Source organism: Haliaeetus leucocephalus, unplaced genomic scaffold (genome assembly GCF_000737465.1).
Source record: "Haliaeetus leucocephalus isolate CR32 unplaced genomic scaffold, Haliaeetus_leucocephalus-4.0 Scaffold439, whole genome shotgun sequence".
In the NCBI taxonomy this organism is placed as follows: domain Eukaryota; kingdom Metazoa; phylum Chordata; class Aves; order Accipitriformes; family Accipitridae; genus Haliaeetus; species Haliaeetus leucocephalus.
The window spans coordinates 7,358,287-7,383,770 of record NW_010972875.1 but is presented as its reverse complement, the minus strand read 5'-3'; the positions used below and the strand labels follow the sequence as shown (position 1 = coordinate 7,383,770).

General features: G+C 38.6%; 1 protein-coding gene across 1 annotated transcript in view; it reads left to right on the top strand.

Moving 5' to 3' along the window:
* Positions 1 to 25,484, top strand: part of SCFD2 (sec1 family domain containing 2) — a 205,059-nt gene that overhangs the window by 47,821 nt on the left and 131,754 nt on the right. Inside the window, exon 5 of the mRNA XM_010574566.1 lies at positions 6,181 to 6,356. Within this exon, the coding sequence (XP_010572868.1) occupies positions 6,181 to 6,356 (176 nt within the window). The remainder of the gene's footprint in view (positions 1 to 6,180; positions 6,357 to 25,484) is intronic.

Below are 25,484 nucleotides of genomic sequence, written 5' to 3'. Positions count from 1 at the left end.
CCTGTGACCACGGGGCTATCTGGATATCAGCGCTCCTGCAAACAAAAAAGGGAGAGAGGCTTACAAGTGACCATCAACTCCAGAGCAGATGGGTTTGTGTTTGTGGGAGATGAGCATACGCTCTTAGAAATAAGCCTGTGACATCTGCTTTCAGTCTGCTGTAATGTTTAGTGCTCTTTGGGTCCAGAGCCTTGTTCTGGAGAAGCCAGCCAAACAGCATCTCATACTGGCCTACTTTTAATCTCTCCAGAGAACTAGAGAGTAGTTGGTGTCCTTCTCTTCTTTATTAACAACTTAAGGACTGGATGAATTTTGAAGTTAACTAAAGAAAAGTTGAGATCAAATTATTTTTGTGCACTTGCTGTTAAAGAGTGTTACTGAAACTTCCTAAGAAGTACAAAAGCACTTTGAGTTAATAACAACATCTGGAAATTACACTAACAAGGAGACATAAGGGGCGTCATCTGTCCCACTAAACTGCTCTCACTTAGTTTGCAAAATATCTGACTCCCTTAGCAGTACGGTTGCCCAATTGGTTCCATGGAGTGTGAGAGCTTTCTACATTCCTCACAAGTATCTGGCATTGGACATGATCAGAGGCAAGCTACTGGGAGAGAGAGGTCTATATTCCTAAGGCTGTGGACAAGGAAAACAATTTATTTGGAATTTTTCAGCCCTCTACTGCCTTGAAAAATCTCGACTGTGAACATACGTATGCCAAGGTCATTTCTTATTTGTTGTTCTGTCAAGTGAAAAATGGACCTCAGCAAAAGCGCTCTGGCCAGTGAAGCTCAAACTCTGTTCTTGCATAAAATTGAACAAAGTTTAAACCTATGTGTATTTGCGGTTCCTGTAGTCTTGGAAAGGCATCCACTTACTTATTCAATTGGTCACAAAATGTACTTTCCTCTTTACTTGTTTTCTTGTCCCTATGGAGATAATTAGCTAAATGTTAGATGAAAAAATGAGGACTGTAAGTTTGGAACAGCACATTGATAATTCTGACCTTTGCTCTTTAGACACCTCGTTCATCCATAAATCTTTATGTAAAAAAAAAAAAAAAGAAAAAAATGCACTTTGGGATTCTGAATTTTAAAAATTTACTTCTACCAGTAAATCTGTCTTGAAAAATAATTATTTTCTTGAAGTGATGCCTGCATTGCACTACATAGACTGCAGCATTAATTTAAAATGGAAAAAAGTCATACTGTGGAATCATGTCTTGATCTCTACAAATGTGGTTTGCCCAGTAAACTTTCTGTTTAACTGTTGAGGTGAAAGTCTGTCAAAACTGTCAAAACCAGTTTTTTGACAGACCTTTAATATCAGTTGCTGGTAATTTCTGCCCCAATATGTCTAACTTGAGTGATCTGCTTTACTAGTAGTAGAATTATTTCTTCCCTTCAGTCTAACTGTACACATCATCATTTGTGCATGTAGTATTAACTGTGCGTTTTCTATATGGTGTAGTGTTGCAGATATTGGTATTCAGTGCTGCTACTTTCATATTTAACAAAAAATAATTTATTTCAATTAATTACTTTTTTTTTTTTTTAAATACAAGGTACAGCTTCTGTAATTTAAAAGTTGGCAAAAGTGATCTGTAGTTCTTTTGGAATCTGCCCTGAATTCTTGAAAGTTGGAAATGGAATTCAACATCTCTATGTCCCAATATGTTTGCAAATTTATTATTGTAAGAGTGAAGGATTGAAGGGGGCCAATTGTATTGAATTAAGTCTTGCGAGCATTTATGCAACTGCTCATCAGACACACATCAAACCCCACCTTAGAACAAAGTAAATTGTTTGCCTCCACTCTTGTCTCCACTACTGGAAGATGGATTGATACAGTGACATGTTTCTTAATGTCTTGTGTAAATATATTCATACTTTATTTATGCCCATTAGTTTTAGTACCAATATTGACCCTTAATGTAAACATTTTTCATGCATTGATATTGATCTCTGTTTTTTCCAGGTGGGGCAGGGAGCCCATATAAGCCAGGCATTTCTATTTTGCTTTCCTAACTTAAGTTCTCTGTCCCCCAATCATTATAGTAGCCTCTCTGTGCATGCAGCACAATTTTGAGTTAAACGTCCAGGAATGGGGATGATTGGAGCTGCATGAAGTGCTTCAGGAGGAGAAACTTTGTACTGAGGCATTTCTATGGCCCTGTTTTTACTGTAACTGTATCACCTAGTATGGATTGTACCTGCTTTTTTACAATAAGGAGGCCTAGACATTATTTCCTCCTTCTGTCATTTCCAGGTTTTAACTCCCAATGTACAGCAGATGCTTTTATCCTAGCCTCAAAATGCATAATTTTGCACTTTGTACTGTTAAATTTCATCCCGCTTACATTAGTCCAGTGCTCAAAGCAATCCAGCTGTGCCTTCTGCTCTTTCACCATATTAATGATGTTTCACAACCTTGTGACAGTACTCATTTTGGCACTGTTTAGTACCAAAATTTGTACTATAAATATGTATGTGCGTACACAAGCACACTCTTATTTTACCTTTTCTTTCTATATGCTAGTACTTCTCTATTGCATGTTACCTGCCATCTACTTTTGGAAGTTTCTTAGATATCTTATGATTCTTCTAATCCTAGTCTTTTCCCTCTTAAATATGATTATGGCGTAGTTAATGGTATGCTAAATCCATGTGCATTACAATTAATTTATTAATTGGTTACATATCAGTTTGACATGATATTCTTTGATAAATGTACTTTGCATTTTATCCCACTTTTCTCTGTGATGTAAGGTATTTTTTTCTTGGATATTTGTCCTGAAGCTTTTAATATCCCTGACACCAGACTAATAAGGTAGCTAATTTTCACCATTTCTTAGACATAAATACTAATTTTCTCTTTGCCTAGCCTAGCCTAGCCTGTGTTATCTCTTCCTTCTAATCTTCAGTTTATCAGATCACTGAAATACAGAGCTGCTTCATCACCCTGACTTTTCAGTGTTTCCTGGATGGAACCGGTTCTTCAGTAGTGAGACTGGTACCTAGTCCATCATGTTTATGTTACTTCCGTAATGTTCAGTTTCATTTCCTACACTATTTTTTTGTTCTGTTGCCCAAGATTCTTGCATTAGTGCACAAATACTTTAATTGTTCCTAACTAACCATTCACAGCTTCTTAGCTGAATTAATTCCTGCACTACCTGCATCATCAGTCTATCAGCATTACTGTTTTCCTTCCTTGCTCCCCATCAGCCTGTATTCTGTTAACTTTTGAGTTTCACTGAGAGACTGCCCAGTCACTACCTACGCATTTTATCCTCTCTGCTGACTTGGGCAGAGGCATGAAACTTTGAAACATTTTTTTTAATGTTGCTTTCAGTAGATGTTGTTTTTATCAAGTCCTGTATCATGGTTTAATGTTGTTGACGCAGTATGGGATAAATGTACCTGTTTCACACACACTACGCTTGACAACTATTAATGGCAAAGGTTACTTCTCAGACAATATGGAATTCCTGGTGTTTGTGCAAGAAAGGTTATCAGTACTTTTAAATCTCTTAAGGGTGGTTGAGGTCTTACTACTTCTTCCCACATCCAGGAATTAAAAAATGATCAAGTGCTTTGTCAACATAACATGGTCCTCACAAGCCAGACTTCGGTGCCCACACGGACATCTGGCTATGCATAGGTGTAGGGTTTGGAGCAGGAAGAGGAGAAGAGAGCAGGACAAGACGCTTACACTACAGTCCTTTCTGCCAGTAGTTGCCATCTTCTGCCTGTGAATCTCTGGATTTGCGTTAGAAGAACGAAATGACACCTAAAACATGATGGTGTGGTTGGCATCTGTCTCATCCTGATTTCATGGAACCTGTCTGCCACATTGCAACATAAAAGGACTTGAAACAGCGGAGGGACTTTAAAAAAATAAAGGGCTGATAGGGTTGGAATTAGATTAAATTTAGTCTGTTGTGCTGAAATCTCCCTCTGTGAGCAGGCAGCAGGGAAGGTGATGAGGATTTAGGCCTCAGGAAGAGTCATTTAATTCCTGATTACCACCAATCACTTTCCCAAATTCCTTTTCTCATCTACTGGAACAGTTATATTTATCAGCCAGCTGTCCAGGGAGGTTTCTGTGTAGAAATTGGCTGGAACTCTTGAACCCTGGATCCGAGTGATTCCATGGATATTGTAAATATCACAGATGAGATGCTGGACTCTTTAATGCCAATGTAAGTTTTGTTAATGACTTGCTAAGGTCAGGATTTCACTTATGTTTACATATATGTTGGACTTTCTTTTGGTAGTACTCTGAGAGTGGGAAAGAATTTGATTGTTTATCTGAAATGGTGCTGAATGGATCTCAGACTGATCAGTGCTGCATCTGGATTCACTTTCACAAGGGACAATATGGAACAAAACTCCTGAAAAATTATTTTTTTTTTAATTGAAATCAGAAGTCTTGAAAGCCCTCACATTTTACTGTTTTATATGAGGGAAGGGCTGGCAACTTCATGTTTTCTCAGTTGAAGCAAGTTATCAGATTTTGAATACGTTACAATATATCAGGACTGCGATAGGTAATAATGCAGTCATTATCAAAGGTATGCTGCAAGGCATCATGGACTGACATTTTCAAATCACCATGTAAATCTGCCTGACACAGCTTTAAAAGAAATATAACAAGACTGAAAGCTCCAGTGTTTAGTCTAAAAACACACATGGCTGTGGTTGCTGTTTTAGCCTATGTGGGCTAACCGTAGAAGCCTTTTGTCAACTCTCTGGCCTACTGAGTGGTGTCAGCTTGATTTGTGTGTTAATTTGCTGACTTTTTGGTTTGATGCTTTCTGTTAAAATTCACATAAAGACCCTGTGTGTTTTTGCTTTATTTAGCAGCTTTCCCTAATCTAAATGCTCTTCCAAAGACTGCCCTTGGTATCACTGAAACTAAGAGAAAGTGCTTTCAACATTTATTCACTGTTGGAATCATTTATTTGCCGTTTATATGATACTGAAAAGACGGAGGCAGATGGAGAGCCTTGTAAAGTGATGATACAGCCAAACACAGAGAAGAAACACAGTGGCAGTCTTACAAGATCTTTCCCTTATGGAAAAGTACTGAATAAAATGACCAGTGGTATAAGCTGTGAACCACCTAGCGTCAGCTCAGCCTAGTGCCTTCCTGGCACCAAAGCTTGTCCTGTTTAAGTTAAAGGATCCTCCTCACTCCATCTTACGTGTCCTGGTTCTTTAGGTCTGGTTTGCTTGAGGAAGATGACTCGTTACTGGCAGAGGCTGCCAGGAACCATGAAACAGCTCTGGACTGGATCTCAGTCCAGACTTGCAACTAGGATGGTGTTTTGACACCATTTTTCCTTGCTTGTTGATGGCATGTGTGATTGCCTGTGATGATTTTCTTGGGGCAGATGAGGTACTATGGACTTTCCTCCCTGGAACAGATCACTTCTAAAATATAAATTGATTGAGCAGTTTAGCTGGCACTTCAATGTTAGATGGAATAACTGCTAATTCTGTAGTGTTTGTGTAGCCTGAATGACTCCCCTCATGCTCTTCTATTAAGGAAAGATCTACAGGCCAATGTATGGGCACCAGGGTGCTTATTTTCAAATAACAGATGAAATCATGCTATGCTTACTGCATCTCAGAAACTGAAGAGTCATGCCTTGGAAGTGTCCTTTCCAAGAACAGCTCCAGAAAACAGTTCCTTGAATCACTAACATTATCTCTATTTTTTGAGTCAACACTGATCAAAAGTGCACCCTCAGGAAGTGGCTGGAGGGTGTGGGTTTGGTGTGAAGTAAAAGGCTCACAAATTTCCATTGGACTTTTGATAAAAATAGAAGGATCAACCATTTTCAGTAGTTGTCATGTATTATTTCCCTAGCTTAAATGAATGTTCCTCTATGTCTGAAAACAAAAAATAGTATTACCCTTTATGTCAGCATCTGTTGTGTGTTGTTAAATAGCTGCCATACCACATACTTTAAGCTACAATTCATGGATGAAGTAAGTCTTTGTCCTGACCTGTTGCTGCAGCTTGACGCTCCCAGGGATTGCAGTGAATCTAGGATCAGGCCCACGGTGGAGAGAGCCTCTAAAGTTCTCTATAACCAATTCACTATAATTTAAAAACTCTAGGTTTGTATTTGCCACCACTGAATGCTGTGTCCTGTTTTCCTTTCCACAGGCAGAGTCACCCCAGAACAGCTCAGCTCATACATTCAGCTTTTCAGAAATAATCTCAAAGCTTTGGAGAACCATTGTGGTCTTCTACAGCTTGTGCTGGCCACGGTCCAGACTTTGAAACACCCCCAGACTTCCAAATGGGACAACTTCCTTGCCTTTGAGAGATTACTTCTGCAGGTACATATTACATGAACTTACTTGACCTAAGTAAAAATGTTTTATTTAATTTTTTTTAATTCCCATTAAATTCTGTAGGTTGTATTTTTTTATGAAGAAGTGTGTTGGATATTTTGCTAAAAAACTGTTCCTTGCTGCCAAAGTGGTGAAAGGAATGGGAACCTACAGAGTTAATCTTTAATAGTTTTGTCTAAGAATAATTTTATAAACAAAAGGGTAGACATTAAAGGTGAAGTACATAAATAATCTGAATTGGGTGATGGTTTTACATCTCTGTGAAATTCCAAGATGATATAACTTTTAGCTTTGGATGGGATTATTATTATTACTGTTATCGCTATCAGTCTGAAGACGTTTCTTGAGGTAATGTGCAGAATCAATTGCAGAGAGGACTTTGTTACTATGTGAGTGTAAATCCTGTGTAATTTACTGAGCAGATGAAAGCATAGTAGGAAATTCCATGCACGAAGAGAGTGAGATTTCTTTTGCTCACAGCTGTCATCTACCCTCAGCTTTTCCCACCACCACATTTTTTACAGCATCCTGTTGGTGACCACAGTATTATTTACATACCATTTTGTATCACTCTTGGATTTCTCTCAGGAAATTAGGAGTTAGTGGTATATTGAACTCTATCCTACTAACCTTTGGAGATGTACCAAACAAAGGAAGAGTATTTCTAAAAACCTAATACAGTTAATTGCTGCTGAAAATCAAGGAAAGTTCAAAACTTTCTTCTCTGTGTTGTCTCTTCTGCCATTGTATTGGTTTTAGAGTAACCATCTTCTGAAATCCTAGCAAGAGGCAAGTCTTCATGAGCTAACTTCTAATGAAGTTAGAGTCAGCCTTAAATAAGTGAAGTGTATAGTGTGGACCTCAACTAAAACCAGATACTTCTTCTGTAACAATTAGCTGTCTTTGTCTAGATGTTGAAAACAAATCAAGAACCTGACTCTCCCCATGATCTCTGGCAGCAGGATATTATCCCTGGTGCTTTGAGAAGACTCCACCCATACTTCATAGCTTTGTAATCAGTGAATTTCTGCGTCATTTGGAGGGCAAAAAATGCAAAACTTAAATAGTAGCAAGCTCTTGTCTACATTAATTAAAAAACCTATTCTCTCTTGGTAAGACTGAAATATTTTTTTAATAACATAGAAAGCCTTCTTTCTCTAGTTAAGAAACAAACACACCTCAGGTAAAAGGACTCATTGCAGCCATCCTTTGGTTTGTGTGGACTGTGGAGCATGGGACTGACAGCCCATAGTCCCCTTCTCCCTCCTGCAGTGACTCATGTCACATAGCTCTTCTCAGAAGCTGGCTAAGTTCCATCTTAAAACCAGTCCAGCTTTAGAATCAAAATAAAGCTGCAAGCTCAGCATTGTTTTCACAACAACAGACATCTGCCTATATAAAACCCATGCCATAAATCACCAGGGAGTGGAAAAACAGAGGTAAGCAATAACCAAACTATACATTTCACAAAAAAGAAACATATAACAAGCACTCTTGTAATCGTAGGTGGCTTTGGATTATACCCACTGCCTTCCACCCATCATATTAAGGTAAAACGTGTTAGCCAAAGCAAACTTTATAGGCTAACATTTGCAACTGTTCCTTAAGCACATACTCATTTTCAGTAGTTCAAACAACAATTATTTTGAATTACACAATCTGTACAGCATGTATCCTTTTCCTGACTCTATTTTGAAGACAGAGTCTGACATGCATTATCTGCTTCTGAGCACATGGCCTGTCTCTGATCTGTTGACAGGAGTTTGTAGGAAGAGCAAAATAGCAAGAGACCCAGAAGACATCAGAGATATTTTTATTTTAAAAAATCAGCTAGGACATTACATTGTGAATGGTTGGTACATAGCACTCTGCACTAAAATTGATGCCATGGTAGTTTATTTCAGCAGTACTACTGAGAAATTCTTTAGTAAAATTGTTAAGTTTCAGGTATTTTAAAATAATAAATCTTAAAAAATCCTCAATAAAAAGTAATTGTTTCAGTGTGAAAGTAGTTACTATCCTATATTGGAACCACATAGAAGACAACTGTTTGTGAAAGATCTACTGGGAGTAATATTATTAGACAAGGACAACGTAGGAATTCTAGAGTTTTCACTGATGGATGCATGTCAGACTCTAGCTGATGCCAAAGGAGATAACCCAGTATAAACAGCTGGTGTTAGAATTCTCAGATTTCCCCCAAAAATAAATCTGCACAGTTTTGGAATTGCTGTCATTGCTGGATCTCTCTGATGGGTCTCATGATTCTCTGCTTAGTCTACTTTGTGCTTTTCAGAAAAAAACACATTGTTGACATGAAACCTTTAGTCTAACTCATACATGGAATAACCTCTTCCATTTTTCTTCTTCACTCCTTGATTCACTCCTTTCAGTTGATATTGCAGGTACTTAGTTCTAAAAATAGCCTGATAGAGGTAGAAAGGAGCCCATTTCCACTATTTTACCATAATTAAAGATCTGTAGCTACATTTTTCAGACCTATGTTGTCTCAGTAAGTTTTTTGTACCTCCAGCAAGGAAGTTTGGTTTTGACTAGAAGTCTGCTGAAAGTCAGTGGAGCTGCATACTTACTACAGAGTTGTCCTCTCCTTAACTGGGATGGATGAATGATCTGAGAGCAAAACTGGGTTGTGATGGGATCATGGTCTTGACCTCAAAGGAAAGAGGATCATGTGCTGGGTTAAGAGTAATGCATCAGAATGATTCATCTTGTCGATCACAAGTTTTCTCTGTGTTCAGCTGTTCTACCTCTGCACATAATGGAGTTTTTACTACCCAGAAGTTTTAAATGCTTTGGAGTTGAAACAGTATATTGTATTTACCAAGGAGATATCACATCCCATCGTATTTTCCTTCTCTTGAGGTCCTCTTTCTGACCATCCATAAAACTGGTAGGTGGGAAGGGGAGCACAAACTAAACGCTGCACCACACTGCCTGCAACTCCCCAGTATTCCTCATGTGACTGCCATGATTTCCTTCAAGTAAGGATTTAAAATTTAGGGATGTAACAGAAAGTAAGAAAGTGTGTTGTCACTTCATTCTTTTCAGCTCTGTTTAGCTATATCCCCTGTTCTCAAATTTATGATTTTCATAAAGGTTTATTAAGCAGCAGAGGCCCATGAAATACAAAAGCACATGAAGAGCAGCTCTCTTCCAGAGTTTAAACAAAGTGTGACACTGTGACAGGAAAAATATTTTCGTTGTTTTTAACATACACTACTCATATATTCACTGAGCAGGGATTTCTGCCCCCAAATTCAGTTTAAAAGTACTCAGCAGCAGTAGACAGTGTGAATGGGGGCATAATGTGCCCCAAGGGAAGGTGCAGTTGCCCTGTGAAGGGTACTGCTCTGAAATTCCCCAGGTTGGATGCCTTCTCTTAGAATTGGCTGCATCCTTCTGGCATAATCTTGCTTTCAAGATTTAAGAGTAAAGTACTTCTCATACTGAGTAGTAGTCTACTTTATTAATAGCCCCATCCATTTAAATCCCAAGGTTGGGGTTTATTCAGTGCAAGCAACTTTATCAGACTGAGTTTCTCAAATAACATATGGAGTACTTGAAATGCATTTCCCCCCAAAGAAAACAGACATTCTCCAAGCAATTTAAAATTCTGCTGCTGTACTTTGGAGTGAGACAGAAGAGGAAGGGGAGGATTTAAGTTGATTCCAAGTTCCTGTAAGTTGCCGTGAGCAAAGACATTATCATGTTAAAAATTTTACTCTTAGTGCTGTCATTTCTGTGTAGCAGCAATGGCAGAAAATTCTGGCAACAGTTGTATCAGTTGGCACTGCATGGCAGCTAAAGGCTCATTCCACCTTGTCCATAGCTAATTGTCTGCTGCACATTTTTAAATGCAAACCTTTCTGCTAAACTGAGTGGATTTGAAATGCCAGGTCCTGTGCATACTGTGTTTGGATCCCATGGTAGAAACTTCCCAGTGTAGATCCCTTTCTGTAACATATAATGCCTAGTAATAACTCAAAGAAAAATCTCTTCCACAATATTATTTATATTTCTTGCTTTATTCCTTACAAACAACTCATACTTTATCAGGCAGGTTTTTTGTACCAGGACTGTTGAAAGCAAACAGTTATTTTGACCTCCCCCAAAAAGGGGAGGGATGTGTTTCTTCTTTAGGATGAAGACATTCTCTTCCATTTTGGGTTGTCTGAGCTAAACTTCATTTTAAAACTGCAAATGTACCAGTACTGTTGTCTTAAAATAACTGCATTGCCCAAAGTAAGGAAATCTGAAAGATTACTGAATTCCTTGTTATTACGGTGTTGGGGAGGGGATTGTTGCTTCTTGGGGCTTTTTTGTGGCACAGAGTTTTTGCACCTGCTGACCAGCATTTCATGGTTTACTGGGAAATTAAACAGCTTCAGCATTGACCTAGAAGCCATGATGCTACCATTGGATCTCAGTACTGTCAAAGTTTTGTTTTGTGATGCTGAATAATGTCACATAATCTCAAGAGTAATTGGAATTAAAGGTCATACTAAAAAAACCCCAAAACAACAAACCCACAAAACCAAACCAAAACCAAAAATCCCCAACACATTCACAGTTTCATTTATAGATGAAAAACCAGAGTGTAAACTGGGGGCTATATTGTTCTGGTTGGCTATAATTAGCTTTATGATGCATATCCAGCTAAAATCCTTTCAGCTTTAACCTGTTTGAATTGTCTGACTTCTCAGACTTAAAGCCACTTGAATTGGGACCATGTCCCCTCTGAGCTTTGACTCCTTTCATGTCCTGCACTGTCTATGAGGTAAGTGCCTTGCTGATTGGGAGAAATGTCATCGGTGAGTTTGGAAATGGCATGTTTCTAGCAGATATTGAGGCCAGCTATTCAATTGACTTGACAACGTGTACCACAACTTCACACACATCCTATTGCTCTTGGATTTGAGCTCACAATCAGCCTACCTAGCTCAATAGTGTGTTACTTCTATCCTTCTAGTCTCTGCCAAGAACATACAGGTGGACACTGCACATCACCTTGACTGCTTAGAAAAATGAATGCCGATTAACAAGCAAAGATAGATCTTACAAGATGGGCTGCCATCTACCTATAAATCAAAGTTGTCATTGTGTGTGAATTCAGTATAGAATATGTGATATATCTTATCAAATCATTACCTTCTACTTGTTTTCAGAGGATGACGTGGTCATTTTTTTAAATTTTACAGGTTGTTTTCCATTCTTTTTTCAAAGCTTTGCCATCATAGGAAAGAGAACACTGTAATATTTTAGCAAAAGTATCTGGAGTTTTTACTGGCGTCCTGGTAATAACATAAGTAGGTCAGATACTCTGGTGGTGGATATTACGCATATTTACATGGAGAGCTCCTGACAGTATAGTATTTTCATGTTTAAAGTTCCAAATACTAATTAGTTGTATTTTATTCTATTTCTGTTTTCTCATTTTGGTGCTGTAAAATTTGTCAGAAGACAGATTATTTTTTTTGTCCCTTGTGTCTTGAGAAACAGAAATTATAGACATGTTTTTAAGAGAAACAGAAATTTCATGTCAGATAGTCATTCCAATGTTTTTATTTTTCTGTTGGCGGAAAGTGGTTATGAGGTTAATAAAATTACATCATTCTTTCTCCTATGAATAGTAGAGTGCAAACTCACAAAAAAAGTAGTGGAAAAACTGCAATACAGCCGAGTATTTTACGTTGTAGTTAATGTTTCAGTAGCAAGATCTAATAGCTAGGGTGTTAGTAACCATTCTATCCTGTGCCATGATTCGCTACCATTTTTACAAATGCAGGGTACGCATGACACATTACTTAATCAAGGAAGACATTATTATTTATTTGCACTTTTGCTCACTGCAGAATCTGGTAGGCGTTGTTCACATACGCATGCCTGCACAGGACCCCATGCCAATAAATTTGGAAAGTCTAAGACACCAGCTTGCAGACTTTCCCTGCCTAGAACTCACTGTAGTTTTCAGGCTGCTCAACTGTTCTACAGGGTACAGTAGTTACTAGGTGACATTTACTGACTCTGAACTGGTATAAACCAAAAGCTTAAGCATGGGCTTCAGGCCTGCCAAAGCAAGCAGTTTGATACAAAGCAGTGAGGAAATAGAAAAGCTTTTGGAGTAATTCCTCTTGCTCTGCAAGAATAATTCATAGTTCAGCTGTAGTGAGACCTTTATTTCTACATAGAATAGATTCAGATCAGTGGCATTCCTTGATATTATTATTTAAATTGCTTTAGTCTACATGTAATTTATACTTATGTAGCGCAGCTCTGTGCAGTAAATTGTCTTCTTGGTGGCTTACGATGTTGATCAGTAAATCTTTTTAGAAGAGATACTGCAACAGTATTTGGTAAGAAGACCCATGATGTTAGTTGCTTGAAATTAGAGATGTTATATTAAAAAAAAAAAAGTATTGAAATTAGATCCGTCACTTTTCAACATAAAGTTACATATGGAGTGAATTGTGTTGGTGGGAGTCTTACACGATACCATATTGATTGCAGAGGTCATCCTCTGGAATTTGGTACCTTTTGGATGAGAATGCAGTTTGGACACTGTTACACGTTCTGTCTTACACAGCTAGAGAATCAAATGTAATTTGTTGACGACTTCTGAAGAGAAAATAGTCCTGCAGCAATCACTTGCTTAAGATTCCAAATTATTTACAGTAAGTTCTTATTTAACCATCTGTTTGTCAGACTTGCTCCATTTAAACTGGGAGTTGTTTCGAGAACATGTAAACCCATTTGGATTCTGCCTTTATACATGTGATATTTTTAACTTTGCAAGTATTTATTCTACATAAAATTTATGTTAAATTTTATTGCCTTGCTTAAAAACTGGTGTATACAAGCCCTGAAATAATGTTGCTTCTTGTCACCTGCCTCACATGGTCTCAGTTAATTTCTGTTGCTTGCTGAATGCCTCTTATGTTCATGATACCTTGTTTTTAACAAGAATTCAGTTGTGTTTATGTGTTTTCTATACATTTCTATAAAATAGAGCCCTAAACTGCTGGGGACACCTCATGCTACAGCAGTACAGGTGAAACAGTGGACTAAATTTGTGGAAGTGATGAGCTGTTTTGAGTGTGTTTGGCTTTGGGCACCACCGGTGATACTCCAGAGAGGAGGGCATTATTGGTTACAATTCATATTCCATCTTCTCGGGGAGCAAAGTTATGGACCATTTCCAAGGTTTGACATGCCAGAATTAAGACATTCCAACTAGTTTTGCTCAGAAAGAAAGATACGTATGTGCGTGTGTGCATGCATATAAAAATACAAATAAAAATTCTTCTACTCTATGTTTGTGTGTGTCTATATAATTCTTCTAGTCAAACTAATTTTCTGTGAGTAGAATGCTCTTGTCAGATTACTTTGAAAGCAAAATCAAATACAGGTAGGGATTGTTTTAACATTGTTTTAACATTAAATAAATACTTTGAGGGTGAACAGAAGCTATTTCTACTGACAATTTATTAAACTGTCAAAAGAAAACCGTTTTAAGTTTTTCTAACTCTGTCTGACAAGGAGTTAAAATATCTTAAGTGGAGTTACCATGTCACATGGGAGTTAAGAGTATCTTTCTGTATTCTTGTCAAAGAAATGTGTTTGCGCTTGGTCTGAAAAATTGCAAAGTATTGCCATTGTGGCTCTCCTTTAAAAAGGAGAGACCTCCCTCCCTCGTCTTCTGAAAGAGCTAGTATCTTCTATCCAGATAAGGGTCAGGTAGAGCCTCTAAAATGACTACTTAATAAAGAAATGGCTTTCTTAAGTGAACAAATGTCCACATCAATAAAACTTAAAAAGCCTTGTGGGAAGAAGGGGCTAAACATATTAAGTCAATGGGAACTGTTAAATTAATGTTCTATGTACAAAACCAAAATACTGTAAAATAAAAGAATCCCAATGTATAAATGATTGTAATGGGAGCCAGCTCTTTGGGGGGAAAGCAAAAAAACTACTACCACCCCCTCTACACACGCATGCATTATTTTGTTAGAAGTTTAAACAATTAATAGCTTTTTTCTTGCCAGTTGTCTTTTGAGATGCATGTTGAGGTTACATGCCAGTTGATATCTGGTTGGGCCATGTTGCAGAAGGGTAGCATGATTCTCAGTTTCGTATGAACACTCATCACCATCGATAGCCGGAGCCCTTCACCAGCCCCGGGGAGTCCCTGTGTGGAGCTACGGCTGTGCCTGTCACTTGCCATTCTTTCTCCTCTGTGACTTTTCTCCTTAAAATGTAATATTAACCGCTTACTTGCTGTAAAAGATAACATTAACCAGGCTGAAAGGCAGATGCCCTCACTCCCTGTCAGTGTATGTGGAGGAGTTGCGGAGAGGCACAATATTAAGAATATTGAGTGAGTCGCCATTTACTCTTACATAGATAATTGTGCTCTAAGAGGCAAAGCTTCTGTCGCGTGTACTCCCAGCAAGCCCTTGCTTTGCTGTTTGCATTGCTCCGTTGCTAGAGAGTTGTGTACTACCTGATTTGCGTTAGTGGCAGGATCTGCTTTCCAGACTCTACTTCTTAAGGAGATTGTTGCCACCCTCACCAAAAAATTTAGCTTACTTCTTTCTGTTATTATTTGCACAAGACAGGCTGAGTCATATGTGAAATATTTTTTAAAAAAACCAAAACACTCTTCCAAAAACATGAGAAATGTCTCCAATGGACTGGGCAAATCTTTTGGCTTATTTAACCTGCAGAAAAATGGCATGCACTAGTTTGGATCTAATAAAGCGGAGGATTCAAGCACTCTTGGCAGCAGCATCTTATATTTTGGGAGGCAGAGACCTGTAAGTGGTGCCTTTTTAGGTGTGGCTTCTGTGGTCACAGGTAAGCAGTGGAAGAGTACAGATTCCCATAGTTCATCTTTTTGCCTCTTAACAACAGAAATCCCATTAGCAATGCTCGTTCATCAGCCTTCTGATGGACAAGTTAATTGGCAAGATTTTGCTGAGTACTGGATCAAGTGTGTTATTGTGGTATTTAGTCTCTGCTAATAAGCTCATTAATTTGGTGTTAATTGTGTGTTACTGGACAGGCAAAGTGGTATATGAATGGAGATGGGAAGGTAGGTGGCTCTGTGCTCTAGCATTTTATTTTTTATCCATTTTTTTCATTATTATACCCATGGTTTTTGATAAAAAGACTTGTCTGGTGTATTTTTTTGGATGCTTTCAGTCAAGAAGGTTCACTCAGCTTGTCAGAATCTAGGTTAGAAAAGAAAGGGGTTTTTTAAGAGGATACATAAGGTTTCTTGGCTAATAATCCTAACTAATTTTGCCTCTGCTATAGGTTCACAGCAGGACTGCATTTACCTTTGGGTTTTGTCTGCTTTCACCAATTATATTATAATCTTTAAGGAAATGAGCACTGCCTTATTTTTACAGTCCAGGTATTGTCCCTAGGTAAAATTCAGGTACTGTTATAATAATGATAACTAAATCAACACCACAGAGCACAGCGTCTGTCGTGAGACCTTTACTCGTAGGAACTGCTTATCATTGTGGTTGTTAGCTCAAAGGCAGCAAATCACCTATCAAATCTCTTATCTGCAAACCAGTTTGATGGTGCCAGCACTGTATCTCTGTTTTTGAGTGTGATTATACTAGTCTGTCAGCTTAGTTTTCCTCATTTTTTGGAGACTATACTTCATTATTTCCTACAAACTGGCAAGGAGAAAGCGTAGAAACAACACAACTCAAAATTAATGAAAACTTTACTGTGGGCGATATCCAAAATTAACAGTGGGGCTGCCACGTTGCATTCCCTCTGTCTCCCCACCTTAATGAGTTGCATATTTCCCTTTCCACTGGCCCACACACTTCCTTGGATCACAGACATTTCTGGGCACAGGGTACATACACAGACATACAGGTGCTCTCTGAACTGCCTTTTCCCACAGTCTGGGCTGTCTGGGTGTTAGTCAGCCCCAACCTGGAAAGCAGATAGTCCCCATTGGCACAGTACCGATCCCTAGCTGTAAGCCTCGCCTCTCCATTTGTCTTGTGTCCCGCAGAATATGCTAAAGGATTTTTGCCCCAGCAAAAAAATAAACTTTGGTGAGTCTTGATGTGCTTGTGCAAACATGTCTTTTTGGCTGCTGCCTTCAAATCGCAGCTTTTGCCTCTGTCTGCGTCATCTGTTCTTGGTCATGAAGCTCTTTGAAGACACAACCGTGCTCAAACTCTGAGGCTGATATTTCTCCTAAAACCATTATTTTCAGTAGGAAAGTCAGTTTATTCTTAATTTGATTTTGCTTACTTGATGGAAAACAAGGTGGTGTTAGTTTTCCGAGTTGTCAGGCCAGCCGAGATCAGGGTGGTCTAGGGCTTAACTACTTTTCCTGACTTAAGATTTTATCTTTTACCTGGTGAAATTGAACCGGCAGTGAGTTAGAGAACTCCCAAAACTCTGCGTTGTTGTTGGCCATGTTTTCATTGAAAACCCCCACCCCCAAAGGAAGCTACACAGAGAGACAGTACTATACTAGTTGATTGTGGCCCAGTCCAGCTATGGAGCCATGGTAGATTTTTATTCATTATAAATTATGATATCATTGTTTGCAGATGTATAGACTTGCTTGATATCATTTGCTCACTTCCAGTAAAGAAGGCAGGGTCGGCTCTCCTTGTCTAGATTAGGAAAGCAGGTCTTGTTTGAAGGCAACGTGCCGACTCAGCAAAATCTTAGTGGAATTTTACCTCTGCAGTAGGTCATGAAGAATGATTTTTAAAATCAAAATCTCTTGGAGAGGTGTAAAATATTGGGATTTAATCAAAGTGGTTACTACTACCTCTGCTGTCCCACAGGTATATGTAACGGACAAATGACTCAGTCCTAGTAATTGTTTCCCACATGTTCCTGAGGTTTCTTGGGAAATAGAGAGATTTCTTCTAGTGGTCTTCCTTCTTTAGATTTTCTCCAGTTCATGTCTCTTCAGCTAAGTTACCTTTCATTGCCATGAAGTTTCTCTAGAGACTTTCATGATCTAAGAAGATACCTCTTTGGAAGCCTGCCTGTTTCACTCCATGGCAACGTATTTGGGTACAAGAACATTAAAGTCAGCATGCCATAGGCCTGACATAAGTGGATTTCTGCTGGAGGCTGCCTGCTGGCTGTGGTGTTCCCAGCTCAGCACGGAGTAGCGTGAGGGCTGATACAAGACACGCTGGTGTAACAACACTGCTTCCTTCTCATTTGCCCCACCCCCAAAAGCAAAAGGAAATACTTGCTCCGTACTTAGAAATTACCTGCATTTACCTACTCTGAGGCTTCTGTAGCATTGTTTTCTTTGTGTTTACTCTTTCATGTATTCCATTAGAATGCTTTGTTAATTAAAAATGTAGTAGGCACAGGAGAAAAAAAGAAATTTCTCTCTGGATGTCCCCCCCTGCACCACCCCATCCCAGGGTGTTTTCCTTTGTGTGCCTTTAAATCAAATAGCACGTGGTTCTGTGAGTGTTCCTGTAACTCAGAGTGGTCATGTTGCCTGCAGAAGAGCACCGCACACACATAACACTTTTACAGTATTTTGTAATGAAGTACGACAGCCCGTTTGTGCAGCTGTGTCTAATAAGGCATGAATGCAGTTAACTGCTATTTACCTCCTTTCACTCTGTTTGTTTGAAGTACAGAAATGCTGTACATTCACATTAGGCAATTCAGTATAGAAATCTAACTTGGACTATCAATGGGAAGTATTTCATAATTTTGTAGCAGGTTAAAACATATGGTTGTAGTTAGAATAAATAAATGGCTTAGTCCATAAACCACTGCCATTCAGCACAACTGTCAGATTGATGTAGGTTTATCCTTCAGGAGAGTAAAATGTAGGTAACAGATAAGTAATTAGTGATAGTCTGGGTCTCTGCCTGGGGAGGGGAAAAGTTTCAAATTCTTTTTAACAAGGGCATTTGTAAGAAAAGAGAAAAGGTAATGTGCCAGAGATGAGAAACTCTCCAAATATGACTTAATTCTATCCATCAGTTTCTCTTCTAGTATTTTTTCCCCACCCATCCCCAAGTCTAGGGAAAGTGAAATAGCTGCTAAGCCATAGGCAGCAAAGGATTCAGACATACTCCATAGTTTCATCTGATTTACCCTCGCACAGTACTGCTGCCTTTCCTGAACGGAGCAGAAGGGTTCTTCTATGATAAAAAAAAAGGAGTGTTTTCTTTTAAGTTTTTAAACATGTATCTGGTTTCCTCTGAATTTCATAACCCAGTATTCTTCTGCAACACAGGAACAAAGATAACACGGTTAAATTTGGGAAGATGTAGGCACTGTGTTAAATGAGGTTATAAAATGCTGTAGCTATTAAATATGTCTGCTCGGAATACTGTTTTTCAGTTGTCAATAGGATCGTAGTGTGGTTAAAATAAATGTTCCCCAAGAGAGACTGGCATGGGTCCTCAAATGCCTTTTTATTAACAGATATTTTAAAAATGGCTATGATGTCCCTGGTAACCAGGCTGTCACTGGCTTCATTTGTTTTGGTTCTGTTTGGTTTTGAAAGTACATTTTTAAAAAGCATTCATTCTTATATCTGTTTTAAGAGATACAGTTATGAGAAAACACTGAAAGTCTTTACTTGCAGAATAAAAAAAAAAATAATTAAAAAGCTAAAATTCTTGGTATCATGTACCACTACCTAAAGTCCGTTATCTGTAATGGACAGTAGCCTTAGCTGGGTGTAAGTCTTCTGGTTGTGACTATATGATACACAGGAATACATTTCAAATATATGTTCTTGTACCAAAAGCCGAGTGAAAAGCTCTCTGAACCTTCTCACTTGTCTTAATGGAATTATCCTGCCTCCCCTCTGTAGGTTTTTCCCCAGAATGCAGATGGATTTTCTGTCCATGTTATTTCATTTCTGGAATTACTCAAAAAATACTCAGTACTCAAGGAGTCAATACACAACACTCAAGTACCCTGTAGTCCACAGTAGTTCTGGAGATCTTTAGAACAACTCAGGTAGCACCTTCTGTGTTCCCTTATCTACGGTTTCTCCAAGGTTGTCTTGGTGAGAGATTGGCTTTTGCCAGAATTATTGGAAAATTGATGCTGCTTCTCCTGTGTCCCCTGGGAAGAAAGGCTGTTTGAGAATCTACATACTGTTGGAGGGAAATGGTTCACTACATCTTTTCATTGCATCTGCAGAGATGGCAGAAGATACACAAAAATGTAAGCTGCTGCTGCTTCAAGGGAGTGTCAATCACTGACGCAGGCAAAGTTTTTCATTGTCTACATACTGTTTTAGTTTTATCTGCTCGTTCGCTGCAGAGAAGAGATTGAATGTACTGAAGGCACATGCGCCAACATTTAATTGGCAGGGGTCTGAGTGCACGCAGTGGCAACGAATGTGTAGATCGGGAAGCCACTATGCATTTCAGGGGACATAATAGCTGAGAAGTCTGTTAGCAGGATGCAAAACTTCAATGTTTTGCTTCATGTTCTGATTTCACCCAGTTTTTGTAGCTACACAAAATGAAGCTCTTTCTGTATTAATTCAACCTGTGTAAGGCTATCAGTTTGAACTCCAAATGTCAGCATCTGCAAATGGTTTGGTTGCCTCTGTGAAATTGTTTCGTAGCCTGTCACTGTGTGCATTTGTTTTTATCCATAGCCTGAGCAAGATCTCTATGGGAAGTGATTGCTACTGGAAAATGAATGATTTTTTTAGTATCTGATGGGTGGACTTAGACAAGTAAAGATAAGCATGGAGCAGTGTGCCCTTTCTCATCCTGCTTCCCTTCTCTAAGTCAAAAGAGGGTATGCAGTTCTAAGACATGGGTAAAGCACTCTTGCTGGGCACTAGTTATCTTGTCCTTTTCTTGCATGTGCTCTTCATAGGAGTTTTATTTTCATCAAACATGTAGAGGCAGAGGATACCTTTAAATCTTTTAACTCTTAAATGTTTTCAGTAAGCAGTGGCACGGGAACTGAATTTCTTACGTAAAAATACAAATGCTAGATGCTGTCTCACAGAGGGAGCAACACATTTCATGCAGATGGGCTCTCAAATGACAATGGAAACAGCAATTCATGGATGACCAGGTGACCTGTTTTTCTGTCCTGAAGAACTAAAAATAATTTACATATTTTTGTTTTTAAAACATTTGCATGTCATCTTGGTGTGATTACTGGCACATGTTGTATTGATTCAACTTTATTGTCGCATTATTCTCTCACATTCAAGGGCCACATGTGCTCCACATCTGGTCAACATTCAAAGGCCTTTTGAAAAACATCACCACGTTTTTGTTCTTAGAAATGCTTATGACAAGTATCACGCTCTTGCATCTGCTTCTGCTATTGGTTGCAAGCAGGATGCACTAGGCTGTGCCTACTGTCCAGTTACAAAATCACCAAAGATAACATAATACATTTCCTGTTAACTAAAGTGATTAACTGCTTGACTATCGGTCCTTGTTCCTTGCACCAGAATGACCATGCATCCTTGTTGTGGTGAAATCACAATGGACTGTACTGGATGTGTATCTCTTAACGGCCACTTTCATTAGGCTAGGCAATGTGGGAAAAAGGGGCAGCAGGAAGAAAACCATTGCATTTTTAGGGATGAATAAGAACCCTCTTTTTTATAGTTATTTATGCTAAAATATGATCTTGCTTTTGAGAAGAGCATGCCTTAAAAACTGCTAGCATAGTATTCAACATAAAAAGTCACCAATAAATTACTACTAAAAACATTCTGAAAAAAATTGAATGTTTTCCTACAGATCTGTCAGTACCCTTCTGGTTTGATACATTGCTCAATGCATTTTATAGTGTGACTGCATGACTATTTACCACACTTCATGATCATGTGTTGCATTTATCGTGAACCTCTCATGGTGTGAAGTATACTCATTCTGAACACCATCTGTTTAGAATATATGGTTCCCCGTACCAAATCAGTTGCATGCAAAGGAGATTGCAGTGTGCTTTTCACACATTATTTATTATGTAGGGCAAAGTTAAAAATCATGATTAGCATCTTCTTACATTTCACCCTTAGGTGCATATAATATAAAATCTCATTTGGAGATACCTAAAGCCAAACTCAAACCTGAAACATGTTTAGTTGGGCTTAGAATGAAGGAGAAAATATTCTCCTGACTCAATAATGAACTTCATTTCTCTTTTGGGACTTGACTTCTGACACAGAGAGAAGGCCAAAATAAAAACCAGAGTGAGTGAGGGCCCCGACTTAAACCTGCTCTTAATTAAGCCTTGTAAAGAAGCTTTTCTGCTAAAACTCTTAGGTTGAAGAGTTCATGCAAAAAAACCCTCCCTGTGGCTTATGAACAGCCAAAGTGGGGACATTCAAACACATTTTTGAATAGTTTAAACCAGGAAAAAAATGCAAGTGAGAAAGTCCATATTATTTGCTTAATGCAGTTTTTAGCAGACCACTCCTTTTCCAGTTATCTTCTTTTTTTATTATTCTGTGTGTTTCCATTCAAAACTTAATGCCGCTACAAGATGTTTTGATACTAACAAACATGAAAACTGAAATGCTTTGGTTTCCTTTTTTCATAATTGCACATAAATCTGACCCAGTTCAGCTGGACACAGTTACAGTGCGTTAGAAATGTAATACACATTTCAAATCAGAATCCTTGCGCCAAGGCAAAGGTCAAAGTAATTTTCTTGTTTGTTTGTTTTTAAAGGGATTAAATAAATGTAGTTTTACCACAAGGAAAATGATAGTGCCCATTGCTCAAGTATGGCTTTTATGTCCACATTTAAATAGGAGTAGACAATCCTGTCTGGAGCAGCGGCAGGGATCATTTCAGAAGTAAAGGTTGCGTGCTTTCTGTGCAAAGTGATGCTCATTGTGCAAGACTGCTGCTAGATCACTTACACTATCAACCCCAGACAAGAGCTTCCACCACATTAAAATAAAGCTGTGGCTTCAGTGACAGGCTGTAAACAAAAAGGGGTGGGATACAGTTAATGGCAGCAGCATAGCACTAAAGAATAATAAATAATTCCCTTTTACTTGCAACTGGCCAAGGCCCAAATCCTGAAACATCATCAATCATCCTTGATGACTAGATGAGATCATAAACTGAATGAGGAAAAATAATCTTGAATTTAACTTAAATTGTGATTGGCACAGTAAAAATTAACTTTCACCCAAAAAATTTTCTTTCTTCTTCCAAAACATCTCTAATTGCCGCCCTTCCCAGCTTTTCCCCACCCATTGCAGAACTTCCAAGTGCTTGTCACTGCTGGTGGATGTCATCCCTTATCCCTCCACGTCTGTTTCAGCATGTGCTTTTAGTTTTTTGTTGAGAAGCAAACTGCTTTTGCATTTCTTCCAAAAAAACATTCTAAGTGTAGCCTTCATATAAATACTGAACATCATGTTATTCATAACCTCATAATTCACCAGTCTACCAGCTGAATAATGTAGCAGGCACGGAAGACTGAGAAGCAAAGGATGTTATACAGACCAAGAGGGCCATTCTGACAAAAATCTGTTGGGGAAAAACTTCCTGGGAAAAATACGTGAAGTTTCTTTTTCAGTTCTTCACACATCTACAGCCTATTATGAACAAAATAGACACTCTAGGGAACAATTATGTACTGTCAGGAAAATTGACTTGATATTTTAATTTTTACAGCTGTTTATATTTTGCACCATGATTTTTTACAAAGTTTCTGTATAATATCCCTTGAGATAGAGGTTTGTTCTTCATAAGCTGATAGCTTTAAATATAAAAGTTCTGGCAAGTTGGAGACGTGGTAGAAATAATACTAAAATTCCACCAGCAGTATGAAGTCCAGAGGTTGTGAAGTCAGTTTTGGAGCTGGCAAACTACACCTTTATTTAAAAGATAAAGCAGCGTGTCATGAATTTTGCAGTTGGACAATGACCATTACCGATTATTTGAGAAACATCAGACACATGGTTGGAAGAATCAGTCTGACACTTTTTTTTGACAAGCAATAAGCAAGGAAATTTTGTAGTTTTAGATCACTGGTTTAAAGGCACTGTTACATCCTAGCTGTTCATGGCACATACGAAGTAAGCTGAGAGTATCAGTCTGGTTCTTAGGGGTCTAATTGATGCCAAATTGTCAGAGATTGAGTAGGAAGGGAGCTTGGGCTACCCCCTAACCTCTTGAGCTTTTGCATGCTTAGTTTATCAGTTGTGTAGATAAGGGCTTTTGCTTCACTGTGTTGTCAATCTGGTCCTTGCTCTAAGATGAAAACACTGAATTTAATTATGTAATTGTGGGCCTGGGTTCAGCCATCTCCTGTGATATCAGATGTGTAAAGTGAACCTCTGCTGGAAATTAGTGTGTATTACTGATGAGTGTTGGGAACAAAATATGTGAGTGATCTTTTCAATAGATACTGTGAGAGGTTTATTTTTTTTCCCCTTAATTAAAAAAAAAATGAGAGGCATAAATGCTGACTTAGAATTGCTCTGGTTGTGTTGAAATGGTGGACCAGTCATGCTAGCTATTTATTTATTTATTTATTTACATAATAAGATTTAGGGGGAAAGCTATTCTAGACTGAGTTAAATTTCTGTCAGCATATGACAATGACACGTTATTTTATGTGGAGAGAACTTTGTAAGTTGAGAACTTGTGATTTTGGAGGAATGTCTTTCGAAGGCTCGCTGCTGGTTGCAGCTTACAGTGCTGGAGGGATGCAGCCAAAATAGTATTTTAACTTTTTTTTTTTTTCCCAAGTTACACATGTCAATTTTTCTGGTTGTGTTGGCAGGAGGCTCAGTGTGCGGATAGATGTTTATCCTTTTATACGTGATCATGTTCATGTAATCATTCTTGCCAGAAAGTGGGGACTTAAGTACAGAGGATTTGGAGACACAGATTTTGTGGACGTGGCTGTTTTGACAGTAGTCTGCGAGACCCTTCCCAACAGCCAATGCATTGAGCGTTTGGATGTGAGAACTGTGGGCTTTGTGGCAGCGCCCTGCTGTTGTCAGGGGAGGGAAACACGGCTGCCGTGCACTAGGGCCATACGGCTCTTCTAGGGCCACAGTGTCCCTCGAAAGGACCAATAGTAAAGGTTAAGTGTAACGTATCATTCTGGGGTATTTTGTTTCAATTTCACTTTACTGAAGCTGCCGCATACCTTTCTCAAGTGGCTGGACATTGAGATTTAATAACCTTGTCTTCTAAGTTCATGATATTTTTAGGTGAGATTGGGGGCCAGTAAAACATGTGACCTAATTCAAGAATGAGAATTAGCGGAGTGGTCCTTTAGAAACAATTCTTGGTTAATTTGCAGTTGGCTCAGTAATTGCTAGCCTGCACTGGAAAGAAGGGCTAAGAAAAGAAAATGGCTGTGCTGTTTCTGATAACTGCTTACTGCTCAAAGCTAGGCCAGCTCTTGCAAATCCCATTGATACCTTGATCTCAGGATACAGGGCAAGTTTCGACATTCCAGTAGTCCAAAAAGAAATTGCAAATGAAGAAATTACTTTTCTTTGTTGTTTTACCATTGCCGTCATCAAAGTTGCCTTTGCTGTGCTGTTTCTATATTCGTAGCTGCAGCTTCAGAGCCTGTTCTAAATTTCATGGCTGTACCTGCACTCTTTGCAGAGAATGGTGTAAAATGCTGGCTTTTATACCTTACTCTCACTCTTTTCCTGATGTTTGGTTGTTGGTAAGTTACCTGTTAGTTATTCTCAGGCTGAATGTTTTGCTGTGAATTTTCTGTTGCTCTGTGCCATTCAAGATGAGGATTTGCCCTTCTTACCAGGATTTTAATAGCTCCACACCAAAAGTTGGTAGATCCATGTATTTGGAAGGGTTTGGCAGATAAGGGTATGTTCTGGAAGATTAGGTGAGTAATGAGTATAACCTTCAGGCATCTTCCATGAATTTAGCCTTTCAGATTAAATGTAAAATACTGTTGTTCCTGTCATAATCTAGAAATTTAGCAAGCTGTTTTTTGTTAAAAGCAGTAAGAATTAGGGGTAACTGAAGAGATTTTAGAAAATCCTTCTCATTACTGTTTCTTCTTTTGGTAACAGCAAATAGGTATTCCCCATGTCCTTCACTTTATCCATGCGTACCA